The 19,525-nt window shown below is 54.3% G+C and overlaps 1 protein-coding gene across 7 annotated transcripts in view; it reads left to right on the plus strand.

The window, feature by feature from the left end:
- The window catches only part of SZT2 (SZT2 subunit of KICSTOR complex), a 55,536-nt gene that overhangs the window by 23,630 nt on the left and 12,381 nt on the right, over positions 1–19,525 (plus strand). For 3 of the 7 annotated variants that reach the window (XM_035332757.1, XM_035332763.1, XM_035332758.1), the window contains exons 24-59: positions 69–210; positions 581–745; positions 1,472–1,676; positions 1,914–2,026; positions 2,477–2,735; positions 4,039–4,204; positions 4,287–4,379; positions 4,560–4,641; positions 4,756–5,037; positions 5,374–5,512; positions 5,765–5,881; positions 5,989–6,052; positions 6,390–6,575; positions 6,646–6,984; positions 7,134–7,323; positions 7,707–7,781; positions 7,985–8,123; positions 8,321–8,441; positions 8,681–8,810; positions 8,913–9,065; positions 9,177–9,279; positions 9,645–9,762; positions 10,030–10,141; positions 10,597–10,715; positions 11,125–11,289; positions 11,902–11,986; positions 14,624–14,812; positions 14,912–15,112; positions 15,468–15,637; positions 15,825–15,985; positions 16,384–16,481; positions 17,062–17,194; positions 17,299–17,426; positions 17,877–18,007; positions 18,447–18,629; positions 19,073–19,343. In XM_035332757.1, the coding sequence (XP_035188648.1) occupies positions 69–210; positions 581–745; positions 1,472–1,676; positions 1,914–2,026; positions 2,477–2,735; positions 4,039–4,204; positions 4,287–4,379; positions 4,560–4,641; positions 4,756–5,037; positions 5,374–5,512; positions 5,765–5,881; positions 5,989–6,052; positions 6,390–6,575; positions 6,646–6,984; positions 7,134–7,323; positions 7,707–7,781; positions 7,985–8,123; positions 8,321–8,441; positions 8,681–8,810; positions 8,913–9,065; positions 9,177–9,279; positions 9,645–9,762; positions 10,030–10,141; positions 10,597–10,715; positions 11,125–11,289; positions 11,902–11,986; positions 14,624–14,812; positions 14,912–15,112; positions 15,468–15,637; positions 15,825–15,985; positions 16,384–16,481; positions 17,062–17,194; positions 17,299–17,426; positions 17,877–18,007; positions 18,447–18,629; positions 19,073–19,343 (5,527 nt within the window). The remainder of the gene's footprint in view (positions 1–68; positions 211–580; positions 746–1,471; positions 1,677–1,913; positions 2,027–2,476; positions 2,736–4,038; positions 4,205–4,286; positions 4,380–4,559; positions 4,642–4,755; positions 5,038–5,373; positions 5,513–5,764; positions 5,882–5,988; positions 6,053–6,389; positions 6,576–6,645; positions 6,985–7,133; positions 7,324–7,706; positions 7,782–7,984; positions 8,124–8,320; positions 8,442–8,680; positions 8,811–8,912; positions 9,066–9,176; positions 9,280–9,644; positions 9,763–10,029; positions 10,142–10,596; positions 10,716–11,124; positions 11,290–11,901; positions 11,987–14,623; positions 14,813–14,911; positions 15,113–15,467; positions 15,638–15,824; positions 15,986–16,383; positions 16,482–17,061; positions 17,195–17,298; positions 17,427–17,876; positions 18,008–18,446; positions 18,630–19,072; positions 19,344–19,525) is intronic. The other 4 variants (XM_035332762.1, XM_035332764.1, XM_035332759.1 and 1 more) reach the window with 3 other exon arrangements.

Consider the following 19,525-nt stretch of genomic DNA (forward strand, 5'->3'; position numbering starts at 1 on the left):
TTGCTACTTGCCCTGGGGTAGGCTGTGCCATGTGCTGTGAACTTACCCGGCTTCTGCTCTTCCATCAGAGCCTTGGCAACACAGAGCTGCCTGAGGATGATGTGACCCCGAGTGATGCTTCGGGGCCCTTTCCCCCGCAGTGGCGATGCTATGCGAAGCTGGTCAACCCGCAGCATGTCTTCCTGACCTTTCTGCCAGCCACGTTCTCAGGTGAGGCCCCCTGCTGTGGGGAGGGAGAAGAAACAGCAGTCCCAAGCACCTCCTTGGGAAAACAAAGTAGAATCAGCTGTTCTAGGATGGAACAGCAGAATCTAAACCCAGTCTTTTTGCACTATATGGCTGAGAATAGAGCAGTGCAAAGTGGTGAACGTCTTGTTCTCTCCTTGGGCATGGTGCTGCTCACTGCTGATGGGGTGGCTTGGGAGAGTCCCTGCTTCTGGGCATTGGGGCTGGTAGGCTCAGCTGGAGGAACTCTTTGGAACACAGGCAGTGGGAACCTCTGCCCTCTTGGGAATGTATGTGGAAGGGTTAAGCTGTTCACACTGAACAGAGAAGGATTTTTTATTATTTTTTTTTCCAGATGTACAGAAGCTGATGGCTTGTGGATTGGACAAACCTCCAAAAGATGAGAGTAGATCTGGAGAGGATACCCTGAGACCTGTCTGTGCAGAGCGAGGCAGGGCTGAGCCTGAAGAGAGGGATGCTGCAGTGCCATTACCCACCCTCAGCATAACACCAGCACATGGTACTGCCCTCAGAACTACACCTGGCTAACGTGCTAGTGCAAGGCCTTTCCTTGGCTATTCCCAAGCACACTAGTTCCTGCTGGTGGACAGGTTGTGGTAGCAGGAATAACACACCACTACGGCCTGTCAGCTCCTGCCTGGCAGTCAGCATAGTCAGGATCAGGACAAGGGGCACGGTAAAACCTCAGCCAACTTTCATGCTGTTTATGGGAGAGTGAAGGAGTGCAATGTGAGCTGAGTAAGCATGGCCCAAGGCTGGCTCCCGGTGGGCCAGGAGGCTGCAGGTTTATAGAGACTATTAGGAATGGCAGTCAGTGGTTTACACAGGAAAGTCAGCAACTAGCACCTTACAATCCAGGCTGGCACTACCAGCAGCACATTGCCTTAGGGAGAAGGGCACAGGTGGTGTCTCAAGGTGTGTGGCATTTGGTTGAACAGCCCCTGGTGTACTCAGCTAGGTCTCTGCTGGGGGCGGCGGGTTGTGCTGCTGCAGGAGCTGGTGATGGTGGTGACAGATCACAGCTGCCCAGGAAGGGCATCAGTGTGGCCAAGGCACAGAACTGAGTGGTTGGGTGCTGACTGGGGGAAACGGCCCTGGGGTTTGAGTGGTGAGAAGCTTGTAAAACCAATACCTGCCTGTGGATGCTGCTGTGGGAGCTGTGACCTTGCAGGCCAGGAATGAGGAGCCCATCGAAGGCCTTTATCTCAGGTTCTTTCTCTTGCAGAAGTAAGCCGTGACACTGGAGAACAAGGTGGCCCCTCACGGAGAGATGTACACATCTCCTTCTGTCGCCAGAACTCACAAAATGAGCTAGGCGAGTGTCGCAGATTTCGCTGCCCCATTTATATCTACAGCTGCTCTCTGGAGTTGTTACGAGAGCAGCTTGTCAGCCCACGGACACATCGTCCTCCCCGGGACATCTTTTTCAGGTAATGCCAACCATACTTGGCTCCTAGACAGAGGGCAGAGCTGCATCGCTTGTCAGGAGGGCCCCTGACAAGAGGCTGGCTCTAGCCCTGCCTTCTTCTCTTGGCTTGGCTTATCTACCTTAGTGCAGCCACTGTCTGTGCATGTGCTGTGGCTCTGCTTTACTGGCGCCAGAGCCATTTACAGTCTAAAACATGCTTTACAGGTGCTGAAGGCTTCTGTGGCTCCTTTTTTCCCAGGTCCCAGTCTCTGGAGCGTCCTCCTGCTGCTGCTTGGTTAGACCACAAGCATAAGGAGTTGGTGAGTTACTGCACGCTGCTGCAGGAACACTCCCACCAGTGCTACGTGAAAGGTGAGGAGTAGCATGATGGGGTTTGAGGCAGCACTGGGGCTGGATCCTGGGTCTCCTTTAAGAAAGCAATGTCTTATTTTGTTTGTGATGTTACCCCGAGGAAGAAGGGAGGAGTTGTGACACTGCTCTCTCACCAGGAAGGATTTAAAGATGCCTCAGTATATTCCCTGAGGGCCTTGCACAGGCTGTTCCTGGACCTGTGCAGTGCTGTGGTGGTGGGATTCCTTCCTGGGCTTTCTCTCACCTTCAGGGTGACAGATCCCTAAGCCACTCTTGGCATGGCCAAGGCCAGGCTAATGCATAGCATTAGACGTCCTGTCTGAGTCTTGTCTCACAGCACTGACAGCAGCTCTATGCTGGGACTTGGTGAAAGCCTGGTCTTTGCTCCCCAGAATGTGACTATGGCCTCACATCGTTGCAGCGTGCTCAAGAGCTGTGTTTGATCCATAGGGCTGTTCAAGAGCCTTCAGCAGTCACACAGCATCAGTTCCCAAGACCTGCTTACAGCCATGGACTACTGCGAGGAGCTGCTCCAGGAGATCGACATCACCAACTTCCTGCTGACAGTGTGCAGCCATGTCCGCTCTTTCCGAGAGAGCCATCAACATTTCCGTATGCACCCCAAGACTGCCAGTTTCCAAGTGGGCAGCATAGAACAAGAGGAGGAGCAGAGCTCTAGGGAGCGGGGCGTCTTGGTCTCTGAATCAAGGTAGGGGCCTGCCTTGGTGTTGCTTGTGTTGGGCTGGGACAGATGAAGAGTCTGCTGCTGCTTCTAGAAAGGATGTCATAGGGCAGGTGTTAAGAGACGTGTAGGAAAAGATATTTCCACTGGAATATGCCCCTAGTATGATGTCTACCAGGACCTTCTTGTTTTTATGATCTCTGGTGACATGCATCTTTTACCTGCCTCTTGTAGTCTTAGCTCATAAGTCCCAACTGGCCTGGGCTGGAGGGCAGTTTGTCTGCAAGTAACACTCCCAGGTTTGTTGTTTCTGGAGAAGTTGTGTCTCCTGCTGCCTGACTCATTTGAGATTTGCTGTTGACTCTGGTGACCAGGACAGGTGACATCAGGCTTTATCCTTTGATCATAAACTTCTGTCCCGCTAGGATATTTCTGAGGTTTGTGTTGCCTCTGGAAACCTAAGGAGGGAGAAATACTCTGCCTTACTATGCTGTGCGTTGAAGAAACATTCTAAGTTCTTTATCCTCTGTTTGCTCTTGACTATTCTTGGTTTCCTCATGTGAGTTCACTAGAATTTGTTGGGAATTCCCAACCCTATTTCTTCTTACATTGTAAGTCAGCAAGATGAGGCTCTTTTTTTGAAGAACACTCAGTGTTTGGCTAGTCCAGTCACTTAGTCAAGTGCAAACTTCTCAGAGAGAAACTGTGGGAAACTTTCTTGATTTATAAAATATACAATCTGAATTGGGATTGGTGATAAGCATTTCTGAAGGATGTATAGCTTATCTGCCATCTGTATTACTAACTTGAGCACCTGGCAGTACTTTGACCAACCTTCATCCCACTCCCCAGATCACTTTCCCTGAGTTGTAGGGACCGATTCTGTCACAGAGCTGATGTGTGTCTGGGCCTGAGCTTTGTGCTCTCTGTGCTGCCAAGACATTAGGAATGCTGGCACGGCAATATTTGCTGTGAAACGCCTTGAACTGGGTTTGGGGAATTCACACTGCTGCAGGCTGATCTTATACTCTGCTGCTTGTCTCTGTTTGCCAGGGAGGGGATAGCGTGCTGCAGAGTCAGTGACCACAGGATTGGTGTGGTTTAGCTGCCTCTGGCCTGGCTGCAGACAGCCTGGGTGCTTATCTGGGTTGGTGGGTGGGAGGAGGGCTTCTGGGGCTGCACGGGTGGGGACTGTGGGGACATACAAGTCACCACGTGTTTACGCAGATGACATGTGGGGGAACTGTGAGGTGGGATGCTTGCTGGGTAGAAAATACATATAACTACTGCTTCTTGACTTGCCTGCCTGACCTGTCCACAATCCTTTCAGTGCGGAAATGGAGGACTACAGTGAGCAGGACTCCCATAATGTTGCTAGCCCCACAGAAGAGCCAAAGAGCAGTGTGGGCACCAGTTGCTGTTCAGAGTTTCCCCTTTCACTACTTGAAATTGGACAACCCTGCCAGGCACACCCTGACCTGCATAAAATTATCCAGGTGAGGAGCATGGGAGCTTGGCTTGGCTCCCAGAGGACAGTGGAGTGGAATGTCTGCCTCATGTTTGGGATTTCTCTTTTAGGAAAAATTCCTGGAAATTGGAAGCTTACATTTCAAGCCAGTGCCATCAAATCCTCACTATTTCTTCTACTGCCCACCATCAGCCAAGAAGGAGGTAGGCATGGTGCTGCCCTGGCAGGCACCTAGTCTTTGTGGAGCAAAGTAGCTTTACTTGTCATCAGATCTGGATTTTGGGCTGGTGGACTCCTGGGCAGACTGAGCCCTTGGAGGGCATCAACAGCCTGCTTCACTGCCTGGCATGGTTCTAGTGTCTGCCCTCCTTCTCTCCCCTCAGGAAGAGGCATCCCGGGATCAGACAGACAGGAAAGGCAGTGAGGACATGGAGGGATCAGAGGCAGAACTGGCAGCCGAAGAAGGTAAAATTTTCTTGTTCTGTCCTAGAGGAGAAGGTATCTCACTGTGGTAATGCCTGTCAGAGCTTGGCTGTGTCTGGTGGGGCCTGTTTCCTAACAGGGATCCTATGTCAACAGGAGCTGTGTCTGGGTGCTGCATTGCCACAGAGAGTGACCCAGAGCTGGAGGTGGAATACCGTGAGAAGCTGGAGCATGAGTTCCCCGACACGGATTCCCTCTCAGATTCCAACACAGTGAACCAGGATGACGACTCCTTTAGCGTGCTGGGAGGGGACTCACTCAACGAGCAAGAGTTCCTGGAGCAGGAGATGCCCCCGCTCTTTGTGCACCTCACCTGCTCAGTGAAGCTGCGTAGCCAGCACAGCTCCATGCCTGTGCAGTCCCTACCAACTTGTCTAGGTAAGCGCAAGCCTTGCAGTGAAGTTACAGGGCAGTAGGGCATCTGTGGAGTTCTGGCTGAAGGAGCACCCCTGGAACAAACGTGTGTCCTGAACAGCACTCTTGATGGGCTAGCCCTCCCTGTAATGGAGCCCCATGGTCTCCTAGCATCAGACAAAGGCATTCTCACCAGGTCTGCATTAGCTGTGGGTTTAATTATGGAATGATCATGGAGGATGGTGATATTCTTGATCCTGTCCAGGTGTGGGACAGTCTCTGTACTTGCCAGCAGGCTATGTGTGTGTGTAAGCAGAGCTGTTTGTTGTATGATCCCCTTCATCTGGGATCTCTCCTCAGGGGAAGTTCTGGGCTGTCTGGAAAGCTGCCAGGGCTTGAACACCATTGATCTGGGGGACCTGTGTGTGACACTGGACATCTTTGTGCTGACGCTACCCCAGGAGATAGAAGTTGTGAATACAGACATTCTCCACAACAGGTAGGTGGGGAGAGGCCCAGCCTTTACCCATCCTCTGCCTGCCCTTCCCAGCAAGACAGTTTCAGGTCCTCTCCCTGTACTGAGGCTGTGGATTATCATCTTCACAGAACCTGGCACAGCCCTTAGAAAACTAAGGTTTTTCCAGAATAGGCTCACCTTTTAGAGGGATCCTTTCTTTTTCCTCTGGAGACTGTCTGTTTATCCTCTCTGGCTCAGAAGCTGATGCTCACCCTGCTCTCTCTCCTGTGGCAGATGCACCTCAGAGAGCAGTGTGTCCTTCACCCGCTCTCCAGGGCAGCCATCCTCTTTCCGGTCAGATGAGGATATCATGCACAACTTGGACCGGCTGCCGTCCACAGGAGATGAGAGGTATGGTGCTGCAGCTTTCTGTGGGCTCCTTTTGCTGCCTAAGAGCTGCACTGTGGTGGCTGCATGAATGAGAATGACTGATAGATTATTCTTGTGCTATTCCCTAGGCACCCTGCACTTTCCAACCTCCCTGGAGTGCACAGGCAGGCGATTGAAGCCACGATGAATGAGGTAAGGCAGCCTTGCCAGTCGCTTGCTTCTAACTGGAGCAGTTTGCCACAGCACCCGGTGCTCCACACTTCCTAGCCTGCTCCAGGCTGTAGCCTCTGTCAACTGAAGTGACTTTGTTTGTATCACGCAGGCCATTGGCCTTGTGCTGCCCAAAACTGTTGGACTACCCTGATACAATTCTTAGTCCAGTTGGGGTGGGACAGGCAGACCTCTCTTCCAGAACCTTTTTCTTATGTACAGTAAGAAGGAAATGAGGAATGTTGGGACTTGGGTGAGAACTGGGGCAGCCTTGCAGCTGGAAGTCACTTAGGTTGCTCTGTGTCCCTGCTCTGCTCAGATTCGCTGGCTTCTGGACGATGAGATCGTGTCTGCGCTGCGCCACTCGCAGGTCATCAGCACCTCCATCCTGCACCGGGTGGCCACCCACATCTACAACTCCAAGGGGCGGCCCAGCTGCCACAGCGAGGTGGTGCTGCTCCAGTTCGTCTTTGGACCCGAGCACTCTCTGGAGAAGTTTAAGGAGGTAAAGAGGGAGCCTTGAGGCAGTGTCATGCCCGTAGTTAGCAGGTTGCTTATTCTTCCCTGTGTTGCAGGAGTTCAGAAGAATGGCTCTACCAGGCTACGTGCTGAATGCAGAAGGCAGTGACTACCACTATATCTCCATCAGCCGCCTGCACTCCAGACGGGCAGCCCCAAACCCTGCAGGGACGCCGTGCTTGCAGCAGCAAACTGGAGGGAGCACCAGGACAGCCCTGGGCCAGGCAGGCCGGGAGGGAAGCAGTGAAGCAGAGGTAGAGAGCTCCGAGCTGCACCATGCGAGCTGTGCGCTCCCAGAAGAAGCCCAGGGTCTCTGGGGGTGGCCAGAGAGTGAGATGCATGTTGTGCCAGAAGCTGGAAACCCTGTAGGTGGGGGCAGCCGCGTGCAGGATGAGGTAAGAGACTAAGGTGGTCTGGTGGTGGGATGGTGTGGGACCTTCTGCCAACTGAAGGTAGAAGGATGCAGGAGGGTGATGTGCAGGGAGTTGTTTGGGTTTTGTGCCTCTTTGTCTGGTCACTTTTTGCAACTTCGGCTTGTGTGCAGGTCACAGGAGAAGCACTGAGCCTTGAGCAGAGCAGAGCACCTGGCCATGACTCCCTGGAGGAGACAGCTCTGGAGACAACCATACAATCCCTGCCATCCTCATCTTCTGAAAAGGGCAACAGTGAGAAATCACCGTTAGTGACACCATCTGCAGCAAGCCTAGTTGAGTCCGTAACACAGGGCAGGGAAGGTAGGAGCTGCAAACGTGGGCAGGGTGTACCTCAGCCTCGGAAGCTTTTCAGGGAAGGGCCCAATTTTGGCTGTAGTGTGTGAAACAAGGCTGTTATTCCTGTTCCAGTCCCCAAATACCAGAATCAGCCCTCAGGGCTACTAGTCTCCCCTTCCCTTGCCAGCGTGCAGACAATTTGCTGTTTAATGTTACCTGGGTTGGTCTGTGCTGCTGCACTGATATCCATAATGACATGAAATTCCTGGTGTTACCAGTAATGGTTGCATGAGGCCTGTTCCCAGCACTATGTTCCCCAGCGCTGCCTGCCTGTAGCACTTCTCTAACATGTGGAGCATGCACAGAGGCTTAGCACGTGCTTTCATCAGCTCCTCTTCCCTTTGCAGGCTCCAGCAAGCAGCGTCCCAGCCGCGTGCAGAGCCTTGTGTCAAGCCAGGGCAGCATGGACTCTGACCACCTGGGTGAGTTTGCTGCTGACAGCAGCAGCCTGCAGCCAGGTGCTGGCAGTGAGGTGGTAGCGGAGGGACATGGGGCTGTGTGCCTGGGCTGGGCTGAGCCCTGAGGATAGGGCTTGGGAATTGCTTTGATCTCCCAGAGCTTGCTCTCCCTTCGGGGGAGGCTGGCTTGCCAGGTGTCCTGGGACTGAAGTGAGGATACGTTGCAGGTTACGATGGGGGGAGCAGTGACTCGGAGTATGAGGAGGCATTAATGAGCGACCAGGAACCCAGGTGTCCCCTCATGCCAGACTTCTGGCTCATCATAAAAATTGAGCAGGACCGAGTGGAAGTCTATTACCACACACGGTAAGGAGGGTCCTGCTGTCTGGCCTTATTGTTGCTCACTCATCTCTGTGGGCAGGATCTCCTTCCTGCCCTGTGTGGGTGGGGAGCTGCAGGACTAGACTGGTGCTCTGTGTGGGGAAAGCCACCATCCTTCCTGCACACAGAGGTGGGCACTGTCCAGGTGCCCTACTGACCCCTGTCTCCCCTTCCCTGTAAAGCAGCCTGAGTGTGGAGAAAGCAGCATCAGCAGAGACAGAAGAAGAGCAGCCAGGGGAGTGCCAGAGTCTCAACCAGATGGTGGTGAAGAAGATCAGTGAAATCTGCAGGGTTGTCAATCAGGTAACAAATTGCAGAGGACAGGGGTAGAGCTGCCAGTTACGAGATGGCTTAGATGAGAAAGGGACCTCTGGAGTTTGTCTGGTCCAGGCACAGCTCTGAGAAGGGCATGGGAGCCAGTTCAGCAGGTGGAGTCCTAGCTTGGGGGTCAAAGGAAAAGGGACTCTGGCCCTAGGCCCTCCCTGTTGCTGTCTTGTGTGGCTGCGGAAACAACAGGACTTGTCTTTTCTCATTTGTTACAGCGCTTGCTGCTCCAGGACCTGCATGATAGCCACATATGCAACTCATTGCTGGTAGCAGAGAGTGAGGAGGACATCTGGAAGAGTGAAACCCCCTATACTTCCTACAGGCAGCGTGTCTTGCCCACAGATGGTACAAATACTCCTTTTGGCTCTGCCTCAGCAGCAGCGCAGCTGACTAAAAAGGCAATGTCTTCTGTATGATGGCCCCAGCTACATGCTGTTTTCTTTGCAGATTACTCAGTAGAGGAGAGCTACCAGCCCCGGGACTACCTGGCTGCCACCATGCAGTTCATGCCAGGGCACTTTGCTTGTGACGTGGTGTGGAGCACGCTCATCCACGTGCATTCACGCCTCAAGATGGGCCCCAACATGGGGGTCTCGCGAGGTGTGTACAGCCCAGGTTCCTCCTCGTTTTGTGTGTCAGGTGTCTGGCTTCTGGCTGGATTGGTACGACAGGAGGGTGTGTGGGATGGCTAACGTCCCACGTTGCCCACAGCTATCCAGGCTCTTCGGTCGGTGCTCAATGCCTTCTCCGTGGTGAACAGGAAGAATATGTTCGTCTACCAGGAACGTGCCACTAAATCTGTTTTCTACCTCCGGTAAGAGTCAGCTTGACTTGTTGGCATAACCCTGCCCTGCTACATGTGTTGCACCAGGCTGAGAGCTCCTTGGAGCAGGAAGTGTCTATCCAGCCTCTCAGGGACCCTGCTGCGACCCAAGCAGCAAACATCTGGTTTCTGATGAATCCAAGTCATGTCAAACCAGACCCCTCCTGCACTAAGCCTTTACCTGGAAGGAAGAAGTGTTATGGGAGGGAAACAGAGAGCAATTCTTGCACAAGCTCTGTGCTGTTAGAACTGATTCCTGGAAAGTCCTTTGGGGAGTAAGGAGGATGTATATATCTTCTGGTATGATGCTGCCGTTCTTGGGAAGGGAGGCTGACATGTCTTTCTCCTATATTCAGGCTGACTGAAACCACGTACAGTGGGAAGGTGTGGGAAGCAGAGAGTGCTGTTAATCCAGCGTCTCGCTCCCTGGCACTGACACGCAGTCAGGAGCCCATCTACACTGAGGATCTAACGGTGAGTCTGCTGCTCTCTGGGATTGGATGTGGGTTTTGGTCACGGAGTGCATGCGTGGAGTAGAGGAGGATGGGTGTTTGGGGAAGGGGGGGAACTTGGTAATTCCAGCTACCTGGATTTTATGTAGGGTAAAACTTATATTGAGGATGTGTGGAGGGGGCAGCAGTAAGTGGTTCTGCCTGACCTTGCTGAGAGGTATGGGTGGTACTGGTTCTGGGATTCACATGGAAACTGCTTTCATGCATCTGTTTGTTTTTGTTTTTCCAGGGCTCTCGTTCCTCTCTGGACACAGCCTCGTGCCGTAGCGTGGACTCTGCTCGCCCAGTGGGACAGGTAGACAGGCACATCCAATTGATGGTCCATGGAGTTGCCCCAGCAGGTAAGCATTACAAAGCCTGGCAGCAGATAAACTGTGCTGCTGCAAAGCAGAGGAATGAAGCTCCGGTCCTTGCCCTCTTTGCTTGAAGAACAAAGAGTATGTCCCTCCTGAGCAAGCTGCTCTTCCTTAGCCCAGAGCTGCTCTCTATTCTGCCTGGGTGGAATGTGAGGGCCCAGCATGGGCCCATCCAGGGCCCATGATAAGACCTCTTGCAGACCAGATGGCTTATGCCAGCTTTCCCTGAGCAGAAGTATATTGGTCTTTGCTTTATCAGTAGTCTTTTGTGTTCAACAACAAGTGGAAAATGATGTCTGAAGAAGTTGATGGTGAGGAAAGATATGTTCCCTGTGAGAAGTGTTTGTGAGGGTGGTGCATTCTGGACAGGCACAGGGAGGTGGCTGTGGTCGTTACCAGATGAAGTGAAAAAGTTGCTTTTGCTTCTGCTTCCTTGTTAGGGCCTGAGATCACAGATGAGTTGGTAAAAGTGCTGCGCAGGCGCCTGGACGAGGCCACCCTGGATATCATCACTGTGATGCTGGTGCGGAACTGCAAGTTGACCCCAGCAGATGTTGAGGTACGTACCAGGATAACCCCTCTGTTCATCCTGTTGCACATCACTCTTTCCTCCTTTTTGACCAATCTCAGCCCCTCCTGCCCCAGGGCAGGGAAGGCCAGGGCAGTCTGCTGCATCCCATCCCAGCTCCAGTGCTGGCTTAGTCTGGCATTCACAGACATATGCTCTGTGTGAGCACCAGGGTAGCTGGTAGGATCACCTCTGCTGGGGTTCACAGTATGGCAGGGCCTCCCCCTGTGAATACGCATGGAGCATTGGCCCCATGTCTGTTTCAGGGTGCTGTCTGTGAGCCTGGGCTCTGCACACTGTGCTCTCCCTTTGTGTACCCAGCTGGTATCATTCAGACGTGTATCAAAGCCCCAGGACATCCTGCTGGACTCAGCTGAGTTTTAAAGCCTTCTCTCTGCAGTTTATCCAGCCCCCTGGGACGCCGCCCACAGAAGTCCTGCAGTTTGCATTGCCACCTTCAGCTCTGCCTTGGCTGCATGCGGTGGCCTACTACCTGCGCCAGAACCTGCTCATCTTCCTGCACACCCCGAAGTACACGGACAGCAATGTGGAGCACCACTTCAAGGTGAGGAGAGCAACAGTCTGCCCAGTTTCCACCTGCTGCTGGGGGGTGCTTTCTGGGGCAGCTCAGCTACTGTGTTCCCAGCTCTGCCATGTAGTGTTGGGGAGGAATTGACACTGAATAGTGAAGCCTGCAGGAGTTGGATAGGACAGCAAGCAGATCCTGTTTGGCCTGGTGTAAACTTGGACAGGCCTTGTGTTGTCTCAAGCGGCCACTTGCTGTGCAAAAAATAGCAGCCAAAAAACTCATGCCACAGTCTTCTCTCAGGATCATGGGAGGAGACCCCCTTGCAAAGCTGAGCTTGGTTCTTTGCACAGCTAAGCTCTAAGGACTGAAACATCACTATTATTAAAGGTTTGGGAGCAGCTACCCACTCCTTCAGCATGGCCATAGCAAGGATAGAAGGTGAGGCCAGGTGTGCAGTGCCTTATAGCACTGAATAGAGCTGTAGGAGGGTCCCTCCACCAAACAGTTGCCAAGACTCTGCTGGCAAGTGGTTTTTAAGTAGGTAAGGATGGCTTGCTATGTGCCAGGGGACGAGCTCTGCATGTGTGGACCTCTGCTTCTGGTCAGTGCAAGTTCTCCAGTCTCTCACCTCTTTCTTGCTCCCCTTAGCACTACTTCAACCACAGCGGTGGTGTCCCTGACCAGGATCTCTACCTGTACAACAAGCCGGGCGGCCAAGGCACTGGTGGCAAAGGTACCGTGCTTCAACTTTTTTTGAAGGAGGGTATGGGGCTGTACATTGGGGAGCAACTCCCCATGTTGGAGAGCTCTGAATGACTGAGGAGGGCCAGTGTCAGAGCAGTGTGTTTCCCCAATGGCTAAGGGATGTGCAGGGCGTGTCCTTGGGAGACTGCAGAACCATGCATGGTTGGTAGAACGGAGCTAAGGAGTCCCCCAGAGCAACTTGTGAAGCTTGGCCTGTTGCTGTAGGAAGCAGCTCTAGATTGCAGCTGCTGTGGGGCAAGACACAGCTAGGGACACAGCTGTGGGGGCAATGCTCTTGCTCTTCCCTGTGGACTGCTGGAGGAAGGATTGGATAGGGCTAATCCTGTAGCATGCTGTCATGTTGTGCCAAGGCCATGTGGTATGTTACCTGGCCATCCTGAGTCTTGTTGTGTCCCTTGTGCACAGTCTGAATGTTCTTCTGTTATGTAGGTACCATGTCGGACCTTGTGCAGCACCTCTTTCCACTCTCCCACTTCCAAGGTAGCACCTCTGGCTCCAAGTACTTACTCTAGTTTCCTTTCTCATGCAGATCCCTGGTCCCTCTGGTCCCTGCTGTTCTTGTTCCCCTTGTGCTGTGGCTTCAGCTCTGACTCCTCTGTGTGTTTGTGTGTGTGTCCATCCAGCTGAGTCGCCTTTTTCTTGCTGGCTGGGTAAACGAGCAAACAGAACAAACAAGCAAACAGAACCTGCTTGCAAGCAGTGAGCTTCAGAATTCCACAGCCCTTTTCCCCACAGGTCTAAGTGGCCATCTCACCCCTGAGAAGGGCAGGGATCATAATCTTTCACTTGCAGTCTCAAGGGGCATAGCACCATTATGCTCCCAGTGGCTGTGCCCTGGGCTGGGGGCTGCCTTACACACCGAAGGGCTGGAGTGACTGGGCACCTCTAGGCGTGTACTTAGTACTTCAGAGAGCCTGGGTTGGAGGGGGCTTGGAGAGCCCTTCATAGATGGGAGGTTACAGGCCACTTGCACCCCAACATCCTCGCAGGGTGCGATGGATGAGTGCGTAGCCAAACTCCAAGGCTCTGGGCAGGAAGGTTTTTGGCAGCCCTCGCCAGCTTACCTCTTCCCATAGCCACACAGCTCAGGCTGTGTCCACCCTGTCAGGGCTGTTTCTTACCTGTTGTATTTCTGCTTCTCTGTGCTCCTGTAACAAAACTGGAAGCCTTGTTCCCTGTGGCAGGGAAGCAAGCCTTCCTGCTGGCAGGGTAGCAGCAGCCGTCAGCTCTGCCCCAAGGAACTAAGCCTGCTATGGTGCTTGGCGCTTGCTTGGCAAACCAGCTCCTCTTGGGAGCACGTGCAAAGGAGCATCTGCTCCTGTGGCTGCTGACCTGGCCCGCTTTAAAACACTGCTGTGGGTCCTCCCTCCCTGGAGCACGTGTCCTAGCATGAGGAGGACGTGGGATGTTATGCTCAGTTGTTATCTCCTTGCTTCAGGTGGACTGAAGCGGAGTGGAGCTCCAGGAAGGGTTGTGGTCTGGAGGCCTGCCAGAGAGGGGGAGGCTGAAGGGGCTCAGTGCAGGAGTTTATCCAGGAGGAGGGGAACATGGCTACCTGGTCATAATTGGTCTACAATTACCTGCCTCAAGAAGAGGCTAATGAGCATCCAGTGTCATTCTGGTGGGCCTGGGGCTTACTGTCAAGCCAGACAGATGAGGATTTTGTGCCTTCTGCAAAGGCTTATGGCTCTTCTACTAGGCTCATGAGCTCTAGCAGCACTTGCACATTGTCACGTGGAGCATATTTGCTGCTCCCGGTATTTCCTAAATCCCAGAGAGCTGCCCTGCTGCAGCAAGAGGCTACGTGAGGCAGGAGGGTCTTGAGTGAGGCATCTGGCATGTCTTGGAGGAAAGGGTGCTGCGGAGTTTACACTTCATTAGGAAGGACAGAAACCAGGTTGTTTGGCTGGTTAGACCTGGGCACAGGTTGCTAGGGCTGGGTTTGCATCTGCATGGAGAGAACACCCATCCTGCGCACCCTGCCATCAACACCTAGGGACAGCTTTGCCATCCAGTCCCCTGAGTGCTGGGGGGCTTTGGACCTTACAGCTCCATCCCCACTGCTGTTCCCAAGGTATCCTGGCCATGAGATGGGCTGTGGGGAGTGAGCTCCCGTTTTGCTCTGCCCCACAGCTGTGCTGATAGGAACGTGTGGGGAAGGCACTTTGTCTGTAGGCATGTGCAGTGGGAAGCAGGCCCTGAGCGTAACCTGCAGCAAGGTGTCATGTGTAGTGTTCCTCTGCAGGGAATCAGGTCCTGTGAGCCCAGAGGGGGCTGTTGGAGAACATCTGGGCTCTGTCTGTACTCTGTCCTGTGGGAGGATAGGGATGGTGAGCTCCATCCCAGAAGGATGCAGGAGGGAGATTCTTGGGGTGATGGGGACACCCCGTGCCAAACACCGTGCTTCTTACCCTGCCTCCTGATGAACACAGCTAGTTACCTCTCCCCTGGCTGCTTCCCTTCCCGTGGGCTCTGCCTGCTGTGTGCTCCCATGGCACTGTGAAACCCAAGTGGTCAGAGGATGATCCCAAGCCCTGGTGGGCAGGCGTGGGGTGGCCACCCTGCTCCTTGGGCTGACAGGGGCTGCCTCGGGCTCTCCCCACAGGGATCGCGTGCATTGCCCTGACGTTTGTGGATGAGAACGGCAGCCCCACCGCGCTGCCCCATGGGGAGAAGCCCGACCCCCTGAGGATGGCTGCTTCCTCACCCGTCGTGGGCCTGCTGCAGGAAGCTGACTTCGAAAGCCTCACTGCTGTTAGCAAGCACCAGCCTGAGACCGGCGCCCTGCCTTCAGGTAGGCAGTGAAAATGACTGATGCCCTGCTGCCTCTGCATCCCCTGGGGTGTCTCCAAAGGTTGGGGGTGCAGAGCCATGCAGGACTGCCTCTTCCCAGCAGAGCCCTGCGTGCTGGTGCGCCTGGACATCTGGGAAAAGGGCAACATCAGCCTGCTGCAGCTGTCGGAGAAGCTGCGCGGGGCCCTGCGCCACGCTCTGTGTGACGCCGTCATGGAGTTCCTCGTGCTGCCCGCCCCGCTCTGCTTGGAGGCCGCCTGCCCTCTGGCTGCCACCGACATGGAGGAGCTGAGCTCTGCGGGTGAGAGTGGGATGGGATGGGACGGGCACCCCGAGCCCCCCACCAGCCTTGTTTCTCCTCCCTGTGGGAGCTCAGCCTGTGCTGGGGGACAGGGAGGAAGGAAGCCACTGCTGCCTCTGCCAGCTGTGCTCTGTGATGTCCCGGGGGAAAAGCAACATAGAAACAGGGTTGGAAGAGATCTTTAGAGGTTGATCTCTGCTCCCGAAGACTGAATTAACTCTGCCAAGTGTTGCTGAGGGTTCCCTCCCTTCTCCCCATCCAGGCTCTGACCAGCTATGGTGGGGTATGCAAGCCATGGGCATGTGAATGTCACAGTGGGGGACTCTAAAGCATCTCATTTGCTCTGTCTCCACAGGAGGCCTAAGGAGGACCATGTCAGAGACCAAGGGCCTGGCCTTGAGTACCAGTGGGACTGGCAAGAGCTGTCCTCCACCCTTGCAGTTCACATCTGCCTCTTCAGCCAGCCCTGGGGAGCCAGTGACACCCACAAGCAAGCTGGGCCGCCGCAGCTTCTGGGATATGCTGGTAACGCTGCTGAGGGACTGGTGGGGAGCAGGGCCTGCAGGGCCTCGTAGTGTATTAGGCCAGGAGGGAGAGAGGGGGGATCTGGCTGGGGTAGGGAGGCCAGGCTTGGTAACCAGGGCATTTGAGATCAGGGCAACAGCTGGGCTGTGGATATGCAGAGCCTTAACCCTGCACTGCTTCTTCCTAGAGCAAGGCAGAGTCCTCAGAGCTGGGCAGCCCCAAGACTACTGATGACATTGTGCTGGAGAGGCCAGAAGAGGCTCGCACAAGGCGGCGACACAAGACTGAGAACGTCAAGCAGCACTTGAGCCAGGATCGGGCCACAGCTGAACTGGAACAGGCACAGAGGTGAGTGCGGTCTGTGGGTCACGCAGCTGGGGTGTCGCTGTGCAGAGCTCCCCAGCCTGACATTCCCCTGGCTCTTTGTGCATCTTAATCCTCTGGACCATGTCTGCATTCCTTGCAGTGTCTCCCTTACACAGCCAGCTAGAGGAGCTGCCTTTCACACACAAAGCCTTGATCTGTATTGTTGCTGGGAGCACAGCTGGTTCTCCCTCCCAGAGATCCCTTCCCCACGCAACACCTACGACTGCTGACTCAGGGGGACAAAACTCAAGCACTAGAGCAACCCAAAAAGGGGATTCCCTGGGCTCTGCTCTGGACCTGGGAGGGAACTGTTGCACCTTTTTGCCTTTGTTGCTGTTGATTTGATCTTGTATAATGATGCTGCTCTTTCCTCTTCCCAGGCGCCGAGCCTGCCAGTTGGAAGAAGGGGACGTGGGCACCATGCACCCACTTTTCAGTCAAACCTGCCAGCAGTGGATGGCATTCATGAACCACCTGGGTGTGTATCTCAGGCCACAGCAGCTGTGGAAATGATGGAGCTCCCAGATGTAGCAGGGAGGGAGGATCTGAGCCTCTGAAACTCTGGGACTGAGTAGCTGCATGGGAAACTCTCACCCATGCAAGGAGGGAGAGGAGGAGGCAGGCAAAAAACTGGAAGAGGGATGCCCTTCAGATGGCAGGATCTGGGTCTTCATGGCTGCTCTGTTACTGCTTTCTGAATACTGCCCACTCCAGCTTTCGTCCTCATACCATATGCTGGCGAGGCAGAGCTGTCCACCCTCTCTGATGAGGAATAAGGCAGGAAACATTGAATGTATGGGGGAATGAAGTGCCAAGCTCAGGGCATGTGGGAATTTTGTTGCAGGTTTGACTTCAGGTCAGAACCTGAAACAGGGTTTATTTCAGCTTTTATCTTTTCTTGTATTCATTGTTCTACAGCTCTGCCTCTGCTCCACGCGAGGCAGGAATTGGGTCTGCCCTGGGCAGCAGCCCTGCAGTGGGGCTCCCTTGGCCTTCTGTGCTGCCAAGGACAGGGCTTCAAAGTTTTGGGTGAGTCCAATAGTGCTTCTCCCCTGCAGGGTGCCCGTCTGTGCAGCAGTGCTCAGCAGAGATTGTATCCCGCTTCCTCCTGTCCTCCATCCTGGTGGAAGTGGTGAACCTGGTCACTGCCCTGGCAAGCGACACCACCGTCAAGGTGTTTGAACGGATCTGGTGAGTTACGTGGCTCACGGGGGCTGTTTGGCACCAGCAGAAGCCGATCAGCTGTGCCAGCCTCTCCTCTGTTTGTCACGCACCTTTGGTGCTCTTCCTTGCAGCTGCCATGGGAGCACTGCCTTCCTGCCCTATAAACCTGGCCAGAGTGCCAGTCCTCGCCCCGCAGCCGTCAGACACTTCATCCTGCTGGGGCGCAACTTCCACCAGTGGCGTTGCAGCACGGAGCAGGGTGAGCGGGGTCCATGGGGTTGTGTAATGGGGACTTTTGGGGTGGGAGATGCATGGGCAGGGTGCCTCTCCTTGCTGGGACAGGCTGCCTGTGCACAGAGGTTTGCAGTGAGGTGTCCATTGCCAGCTGCTGAGCTCTTATTCTCAGATTTGCTTCTAACTGCCTATTTCATGGGGAGGTATGCAGAGAAAATATGAAGAACTGGGTAAATAGTATTCAGATGAAACTCATGGGGTAAAGGTAAAAGTGAACAAAGGCCCCAAGAGGGGAGGCTTTGGGTTGTGATGAGGAAAACAGCAACACTGTTGCTCAGGGTCTTGGTTAGATGATGTGTGGACTGTGTTCGACTGTCCTTTGGGAGCGATGAGCTGAGCATTAAGTACCATGGCACAACATCCTGCTGTTCTGGGATGGACTGGTACTGAGGGTAACAACTCTGGTTTCTTCCAGCTCACAAAGGGCTCCAGCGCTTCGAGGCCATGGAATTCAGCTCAGCAGAGAGAGGCTCTGACCCAAGCCTCGCTGGACGAGACCTGGCACCCCGGCAGAGGTTTCTCTTCATTGAGATTATTGACAAAAAGGTAGCAATGATGCCTATGTGATACTGTCTGCTGAGAGTCAGGCTTTTTCCAACTGGCCCAGGGCTAGAAAAAGGAACAGTGTTGCTGTGGGCAACCAGCCTGCCCCAGGCAGGAGCCCTGTGCCACAAGCAGAGCAGGAGTTCCCTGCAGCTGTCCCTGACTCCAGCTGTCCCACCGTGGATTGCAGTTGCCTGTTTCTTCCCCACTGCAAGGCCCATATCAGCCTGGGCACTTGTGCTGCTAGTTCAGCACCTTATGCTGTGGCCGCTAACGGGGTGGTGTAAATGGGTGGCTGTCACTATCCCTGTCCCAGCCTCGCCATCTGAAGCCACCTGAAGCCGCAGCAAGTCCTTCCCAAAGCACCTGGAGCAGCCTGTGTCACCATGCAGGGCTTTTCTGAGCAGATCCTTCACCCTTCCTCCCCCTCTTCTCTCTCCAGCTGACACTTTACACATACAACTGGTCCCCAGACCTGGGAGCCAACTTGAACTGCTCACTCATTCGCCTGCTGCAGTGGCAGAACGCCCGGTCGCACATCGTGCACTGCCTCATCAGCCAGAAGCTGGGACTCTTCCACCACCACTGCTTCATGGACCCGCCATGGCATGAAGACAGCAAACAGGTAGGGCACCCTGCTTGGCAGAGCAGTCCTTTTGCCATCTGGAGGGGCCTTGGCAGCTCTGGGGTCTGAGGAGGGTTACAGACATTTCTTTGCTCTTGTGCACCAGTTGGAAGACGTCCCCAGGGGCTTGCGTGTCCAACTGGTGCTGTGTCCAGCCAGGGTGTTGCTGTGTGTTCTAGCAGACAGCCAGAGGTGGAAAGGGAAGTATGCTCTGTAGCTGGCAGTGTTTGTACCTGTAATGTTTAGGGTAGAGGAGGTTGGGGAATGGACTTCCCAGTGCACGTAACGGCCATTCTGGGCCAAGGCTTCAGTCCTCTGGACTGGTGGTGGAGAAGGCCAACAGATGTCTGGAGATAACAGAAACTGGGTTTACTTTGTTCTTGTGGGTCTTTGCTCCAAGGCTGGCAGTAAGGAGGCTTTCATGGCTATGTCTCCTTGCTTAGGAGCCAAATCCTTTCCTGAACTCCACTTTGGATGTGGATGCGCTGATCCGGAGCCCCACTCCCCCACCCAGCAAGGAACAAGGCCGGCTGAGCAGCTCCGCACGCAACCTGCCATCTCTGCACTTCCATCCCGATGTGGTGCCCTTTGATGAAGCTCTGCGGGACGTTACCACTGTCAAACGCATACCTCACGGGCCTGAGTTGGGACCCTTTGACCCAGTGTCGCGGCATGGGGCCCAGTTCCTGGAAATCAAGAGCATGGAGAGGAAAGGTAAAACAAGAGGCGTTCTGTCACTGGAGTCTTGACTGCCTCTTCCCACCCCTGCTCCTGGAAAAGGAGCTCAAAAGGAGCAAAATTGAGTTCTGGCAGAGGAGACAGTTCCGAGCTATTCCTGCCAGGGTAATAGGATGGGTTGTGGCCTGTGTAAGTGGAGTGGGTAGGATGGGAGTGAA

The sequence above is a fragment of the Oxyura jamaicensis genome, chromosome 8, assembly GCF_011077185.1.
Source record: "Oxyura jamaicensis isolate SHBP4307 breed ruddy duck chromosome 8, BPBGC_Ojam_1.0, whole genome shotgun sequence".
NCBI lineage: Eukaryota > Metazoa > Chordata > Aves > Anseriformes > Anatidae > Oxyura > Oxyura jamaicensis.